Source organism: Pinus tabuliformis, chromosome 3_2 (assembly GCF_031772625.1).
Source record: "Pinus tabuliformis cultivar Carrire ecotype Pingquan chromosome 3_2, CPIR1, whole genome shotgun sequence".
Classification (NCBI taxonomy): Eukaryota; Viridiplantae; Streptophyta; class Pinopsida; order Pinales; family Pinaceae; genus Pinus; species Pinus tabuliformis.
The window spans coordinates 802,678,165-802,685,478 of record NC_142302.1 but is presented as its reverse complement, the minus strand read 5'-3'; the positions used below and the strand labels follow the sequence as shown (position 1 = coordinate 802,685,478).

General features: G+C 36.3%; 2 protein-coding genes across 2 annotated transcripts; both read left to right on the top strand.

Moving 5' to 3' along the window:
* The first annotated feature begins 1,726 nt into the window (after window positions 1-1,726).
* On the top strand, window positions 1,727-2,497 carry LOC149183019 (cysteine-rich receptor-like protein kinase 42). Its single transcript, XM_089414779.1, has one exon. The coding sequence runs from the start codon at window positions 1,727-1,729 to the stop codon at window positions 2,495-2,497; it is 771 nt and encodes a 256-aa protein (XP_089270905.1).
* A 1,255-nt stretch (window positions 2,498-3,752) lies between these two features.
* LOC149183018 (cold-responsive protein kinase 1-like) lies at window positions 3,753-4,853 on the top strand. Its single transcript, XM_089414778.1, has 4 exons — window positions 3,753-3,785; window positions 3,959-4,191; window positions 4,272-4,422; window positions 4,524-4,853. The coding sequence occupies exons 1-4, from the start codon at window positions 3,753-3,755 to the stop codon at window positions 4,851-4,853; spliced, it is 747 nt and encodes a 248-aa protein (XP_089270904.1).
* The last annotated feature ends 2,461 nt before the right edge of the window (window positions 4,854-7,314 follow it).

Sequence of the window (7,314 nt, the reverse complement as noted above, 5' to 3'; positions counted from 1 at the left end):
GACAATGACTTCAAATTGCCAATCTCGTGTGGAACATTGTCGGTGAACTCATTACCATTGAGAAGAAGGATTTGCAAGCTTGAGAAGTTTCCTATGGAGTCCAGATGTGGACCAAGTCCTATGGAGTCCAGAGAAAGATGAAACGAGAAGAAATGACTAGTTATATCTTTCAGAAGGTTCATCCCTCTTGGTACACATACAAAGTGTTTACCAAATCACGTTGCGGGCAGAGACAAGAGGACCCCATTGGGACACGAAAAAGTCAAATCACTGAAGACAAGTCTTTATGCAGTTCTTACTTACAAACCCTAAATTTGCTGAGCAATTTCATACCCCAGATTGTTTGATCCCATCGCTGAAAGATAATTATTGTTCCAACAAGGAAGGAAGGTTGAGGCTAAACAAACCCTTACCTTGTAGCCCAAATGAGACAAGAACAATAACCTATGGGAGGGGCTGGATCTTCGTCTTGAAAGCATGGGTCCAACTATTGATTGGATGGGCTTCCCTCCTTCCTTACCTATGTATTCAACTAATGGAGATGCTAGCTCCTTGCAAACCAAATCCCCGCCCATTCTTTGGTCTCGTCCATCCACGACAAAGAATAGGTTTTGAACATTCGATGAAGGTATACTCCAGCTCCTCATAGAACAAAATCTTGATGCATTCCTGGGCTTGTCCATCCACAACAGAGAATAGGTTTCAAACATTCAATAAATGGAGACTCGAACTCCTCGCAAACCAAAATCCCCACCCATTCTTTGATTCATAACAACAGAGAATAGGCTTCGAGCAAGGAGGAGGAGGGAGATGCCTTCGTCTAGGCGGAAATTTGGGCTTGTAACCTTTGAGGCCCGCCTAAAGGGGAGGTGGATGCGCTCTTCCACGCGACAGAGAAGGACTACCGCTCCCGGAGAAAGAGGAGGAGCAAGCTATTGCAAATTAGAGGTAGTAAAGGACATGGAAAAAGGGAAACCAGAAACTAAGAAATCGCAAAATTAAAAATAATAATTTAAGACAGATTAACAATTTTAAAACAAAATGATAATTTCGTCTTAAATAAATGTCTTAAATTTCTTAAAATTCCCATTTTAGAATAGTGAAACTCATAATTTGTTTTCCCTCGTTTAAGATCAAATAAATTTTATAGCTAAACAATCTCTCTTAATTATTCGCAATACATTAAAATCTTCATCACTACCGTACTAATTTGTAAGTGTTAAATTTTCTTTAAAACTTAAAATAACGGGATAAAAAACAAACTCCCGTTCTAAAATTTTCATTTTACAAAGATTTCTGTTTTTTTTTTTTAATTCCAAGCGTGAGTTAAACTACAGTCTACGGATATAAAAATATCAGAGCTGTCGGACATTGAACATCACAATTGATAGGAATGTCTACCGGTTAGACTACGCGTAGAAAAAGATGTGAACTGTCAGACTACGCGTATAAACGAGAGTTTTTTCTCAGACGGTTATGTACTTGCATAATTCATTCGTCATTGAAATAAATTAAGTCAAAGTCTTTCCCCGTTTTCTATTTCTCCATTGTTGTGCAAGGACTGGTCCCACGAAATCAGTGCGTCTTGGGATAGTTTTTTCCCTCCAGTCAGGGTGTACATATTGTGAGCACTGCTCACGCGACATCCATAATCAGCATACCATTTATATATAACAGTTATTAACATATTGGGTTTTAATCCATGCATTGTTAATTTGCTCAACTCATGGCGGAAGATACGAATTTTTCTTTTCTGGTTATTTCAGCGGCTCTGATGATTTCAGTAGCTGTAGCAACCGATATTCCCCCGTATGAACAGATATGGTGCGGCCCAATTTATGCCAATGCTAATGCTACAGACTTTTGGCAAACTCGGGATCGTGTTTTAGAATCCCTCTCCTCAAATGTTTCCTCGAATGGCTACGCTACTTCACTTGAAAACAGTGTCTCTGGTGTTGCAGTGTGTCGGAACTATTTATCTCCTGGCGAGTGCTCAGACTGCGTCAAGAAAGCGGTGAAACGAATAAAAGCAAAATGTCTCGAAAACTCTGGTAGTCGGATTCATCTAGATGGTTGTTTCCTCAAGTATGAGGAGTATAGTAGTGACCACTTCCATGACTTGTATACAGGGGACGTCGACGCTATTCAATACTGTTTCTCCTCAAATGACAGCGATCCACAGGCCTTATCTCAGAGAGCCACTGCCCTATCCAATCAACTCATAGAAAGCGCGCAACTTATAGAAAACGATTACGGTTATACGATTGGCACCATTGATGACTCCTTATATGGTCTCGCTCAGTGTTGGCCCTCCACTACCAATAGTAGTTGCCAAACCTGCTTGAATGATGCTCGGAATGTTTTACTCAAGTGTATTCCCAAGCAAGAAGCTCGAGGTCTCGGGGCGGACTGTTTTATGCGTTACTCAAATTACTTGTTTTATAACGAGACTTCCGTTACGAGAATTCTTGATCTGTTGCAAGTTTTTGTGGTTTAAACTTTAATTTGCATATGATATGTCTGTTGATTGTTTTGTTTTCTGTTCTATGCACTACTCAAATTATTCGTTTTTCTCCGACATAATAGCCTCTAGTGAGAATTTTCTACTTCGGTACAGCTATTTTCTGTTTAATTATCATTCTGTGGATTTGCTGTTTAATCATCATATAGCATCTTGTTCAGGTCTGTTGATTGTTTAGCCTCATGTTTTGGAGGTTTTTTTGACCTTTAAAGTTGCAAATTTGATTTGTGAACTTTACAGAAACTGAATCTATTTATATAATAAAAACCTAACTTTAATCAATAGAAATCACCATCTTGCCAAATAAATTATTTCACCTGATTTTAGCTCCAAAAAACTCCAAAACATTAGACAATGCCGTTTAAATTTCCTTTTAAGCATAACATCTATGAATCGCGCACACGTTCTATAAATTTGTTGCAACTTGTTGCAGCTGTTTAGTTCTCAATGTTCATACTGCCATGTTATAAAATGGCAGTTGATTGTTTTGTTTCGATTTAATCTCAGATTCAACAAATTTGACATCGTCATCAGGTAAATCGCCAGGAAAATTATCACCCAAAGGCGTGTCCACCAATTCAACGAATTTGCAATCGTCGTCAGGGAAATCATTGTCGAAAATAGTGCCCATTTTGCTGGGAAGTATCGTAGCCACAAGTATTATTGCAGTGCTGTGTTTGGTTTTCTATCGACGTATCAGACATCGAAAGGGCTATGCTCGAAAAGGTGATTATATATCATTGCATTATAACCTTCATGTTGCTTTCGTCTCAGTTTTTTGACCTGGTTATAATTGTTATGAGAAACGTATTGTTATCATTGTCTACCCAGATGAGAATTTGGGTTCCAGAGGAAATTTCGGCCAACTTTATTTTGATTACAAGCTTTTGAGAGATTCAACTGAGAACTTTCATAGGACCAACATGCTTGGCAAAGGAGGCTTTGGTGAAGTTTGTAAGGTATACTATCAAACGTGGATTTCATTGGTTTGCCCAATTTTTTGCGCTGTCAATTGATAATTCCATATGGGAGGGATATTACTGAACAGGGAAGAATTCCAGATGGGAGGGATATTGCTGTGAAGAAACTGAATGGAAGGCATTAGGACACTCAAGCTGAGGAGGACTTTGTAACAGAAGTGAAGCTCCTCACAAACGTCCGTCACCGCAATCTTGTTCGTTTACTCGGATGTTGCACGCAAGGGCAGGAGCGTTTGCTGGTCTACGAATTCATGTCAAATAACAGTCTTCACAACCATTTGTTTGATGGGCTGTTCTCATTAGAACTATTTTTCGCCATTCAAGTTGTTTTTCAAAATTATGTCTACTGGTTCATTTGCTTGTATAGATATTTTGGCCATTCTATTGTTTTCGAAATTATGTGAAATGGTTCAATTACTTTTATTAAGGGTTTGACATGTTTTGCTGGCAATAAACAGGAGAGATCAGAAATCCTCTGAGCTGGGAAAACCGTTTAAACGTTATAGTGGGAGTAGCTCGAGGCATTGCATATCTACATGAAGACTCTAACGTTCGCATTATACACAGAGATATCAAATGTGGAAATATACTTTTAGATGAGAGATTTCATCCTAAAATAGCAGATTTTGGATTGGCTAGATTCTTCCCAGAAGACCAAACCCATGTTTCTACTAGAGTCGGAGGAACAATGTAAGTTGTGTCGTTCATTTAATAAGTTTTGTGTGTTCCTGGCACTAATTTATGGGCTCTGCTAATATTTTATGAGACAGAGGCTACACTGCGCCGGAGTATGCCGTCCATGGGCAATTAACAGAAAAGGCAGACGTTTATAGTTATGGGATCGTGGTTCTTGAGATCGTGAGTGGGAGAAAGTGCATAGATCCAACACTGCCAGCCCCTATGAACCTTCTTCTACAATGGGTGTGTTCTGTTCTAAAATATCGTATAATTTTTGTTTGATAGTTATAGCAAAAACTTCATTGAGAAGCAGAGAATAGAAAATAACGTTGACGGTGATGTAGGCTTGGAATCAATATAAGCGTGATCGAGCTTTGGATATTGTTGATCCAACGTTAGAGGGGCAGTACCCAAGAGAGCAGGTCTTGAGGGTCATCACGGTTGCACTTCTTTGCACTCAAGGTTCCTGGGGGCTGCGGCCGGCGATGTCACAGGTTGGGTTGATGTTAACCAATAATTCAGAGATCCCTGCTCCGCCTACACAACCAGCTTTCATAGATGCCACTGCAGCCGGATCCGAGAATTCCAACGCCGCTTCCGAACCTACCAGATCAACTGCTGCTCCATCTCAGAGATCTCATGGATCTATTAGCGTTTCTTTAGTTCCTCGGTAGTGGTCCAACAAACCAGCAAAACATCCCTTCGAAGCCCATCGTTAATTTGTACCTGTGGGTGTGGAGGCAAACAAGTTATATTGTATATTATTTACTCTACAACGATAGAATTGGGTAAAAATAAGTTATATTGTATATTATTTACTCTACAACGATAGGATTTGGTAAAAATAAGTTATATTGTATATTACTTACTCTACAACGATGGAATTTGGTAAATAAATTATTTACTATTTAGTAATTTGTTTCTTAAAAAGATGGTTAATTTTTTAATTAAAGTTAATATTCCTGATTAATAAAATTATTAATATTTAACTTTGAAATTCCAATTATATTTTAATGTTTAATGCTTCAGTGTCACTGTATTGGTTTCTTTAATGCTTAATGCTTCAGTGTCATCGTATTCGTTGCTTTCGATGGTTGAAAAGATTACTATTATTATATTTTTTTATTAACTTAGTTTATTTTTTAAATTTAGATTTAAGGATCTTAATGCTTCAGAGTCATTGTATTGTTCTTTTTCGATGGTTTAAAAGATTGTTATTATTATTAATTTTTATCAGCTTAGTTTTATTTTAAATTGAGATTTAAGGATTTTAATGCATAATGCTTCAGAGCAATTTATTGGCTTTTTTCGATGCTTTAAAAGATTATTATTATTATTATTATTTTATATGAGCTTAGTTTTATTTTAAAGCTAGATTTAAATATATTGGTTTTTTCCGATGGTTTAAAAGATTATTAATTATTTTTATTTTTTTTTTAATCAGCTTAGTTTTATTTTAAATTTAGATTTAAGGATTTAAATTTAGGTATAAGTTGGTACCATGCATTTCATAATGATTTTTTCAAATTTTAAAATAAGATTTTAGTATAACAAATGTATCATAAACTACTCTCAATAAATATTAACTATTTTTTTAGCAAATTTTATTATTGTATTTAAAATGTTATAGCTTAATTTATAAACGAAATAATTTCTTTTATCGGAATCTTGATATACAATTTTGAATGTATAAATAGATTGAACACCTATACAACTCAATTTTATAGATTAAATAACTTAAACTCAATTTTCCATGTAATGTATAGTTGTCATTAGGAGTTACGAGGAGTCATTCTAGAAGTTGTTGTTTCCAATGGATGAGTTGTAGTCATGATCTAGATGTGTCGAAGTCAGTAATTTATGTCTTATATATTTGTACCTGTGGTGATTAATAAAGGTATAAAGTGTCATTTGTTGTGTGCACAATCTCTCTCCTCAGAGCTCAATTTCTATTATGGTATCAAAGCTGGTACTCGCTTGACTCCCTCAAAGGAGGGCCAAGAAGATGTAAAGGATCCTAACTGTTATTATTTCTGTACAGATATTAGTATAGGTGTGAGAGATTTCATTTTTTGTTGTGAATTTTATTTTTGCAAAGTGTGAGATTTCCCTATGTATATATGGATATTGTGGTGTGTGAAGTGTTTTCTCGTGTAGATCTGTGGATTTGTGTGCTTAGTTTCCTAGATCTATATGCAACGAGCGAGCCCTAAACTAAAGAGCTGAAAGGTGATGGCTCTGTGGTCAAGGTTGCAGGAAAAAGCTGTGAACGAGATGGTGCAGTCCGTTATCGACAACAACGATGTGAACAACCCATTTTACATTCTCGACCTCAAAGTCGTGGTGGATTTGTGGCACAAATGGCAGGAGACCTTCCCAAGCGTGTGCCTCTTTTACGTCGTTAAGTGTAATTCAAATGCTACGTTATTGTTGGCCTTGGGCAAACTTCGTTCTAGATCGACTGCACCAGTCAAGTGGAAGTCGAAGCCATCCTAAAGCTCGACATCTCGCCCAATCATTCAAATCATAGTTACCAAGTTCGGCCGTACCGGCAAAAAAAATTCGGAAATCCGCTGATTCGATTCGCTACGGCCAATAATTCGTCAGTTTTCAATTCGGTACGGGTCAGCGTTGAATGATTTTGGTCAAAGCTTTCTATCAGGTATGTCCAGCGTCCACTGTGCTGCCACTGCCCTGTGTAGAGCAATGAAGCTCGGCCTGTGTAACCAGGGATCCTAATAAAATCATGGAGTAAGTAAATCGAGTTTTACCCGTGAAAATTTGAGAATTGAAAAATAGTTTTTATAATTTTTTATACAGATACTTTTTATAAGAGGATTAACCAGAAAACTCTAACAATAATTTTTATAAAAAACAATAATTCTTATATTATAAAAAAAACAATTTGTATTAAATTTCTCCCTAAAATGGTAAATATGGTTAACGATTTAGTTAGAAAATTGATTATTTTAATTTAATCTACAATAATAATTAATTTTACGCATTTTGATTTTTATTATTTCTAAGCTGTTTTAGAGAGAAGGGGTCTATAAAATTTTAAATAGGAGAAATTAATGTTGGAAATAAGTAAACGTAAATATACTTGGTAGAGAAAGATTTAATGAATTTTCATAT

Excerpts from the sequence above, each read along its gene's own strand:
- LOC149183019 (XM_089414779.1), top strand. The coding sequence starts at position 1,727 with ATGGCGGAAGATACGAATTTTTCTTTTCTGGTTATTTCAGCGGCTCTG.
- LOC149183018 (XM_089414778.1), top strand. The coding sequence starts at position 3,753 with ATGTCAAATAACAGTCTTCACAACCATTTGTTT. Across the intron at positions 3,786-3,958 it reads GTCTTCACAACCATTTGTTT|GGAGAGATCAGAAATCCTCT; the intron begins GATGGGCTGTTC and ends TGGCAATAAACA. Across the intron at positions 4,192-4,271 it reads ACTAGAGTCGGAGGAACAAT|AGGCTACACTGCGCCGGAGT; the intron begins GTAAGTTGTGTC and ends TTTATGAGACAG.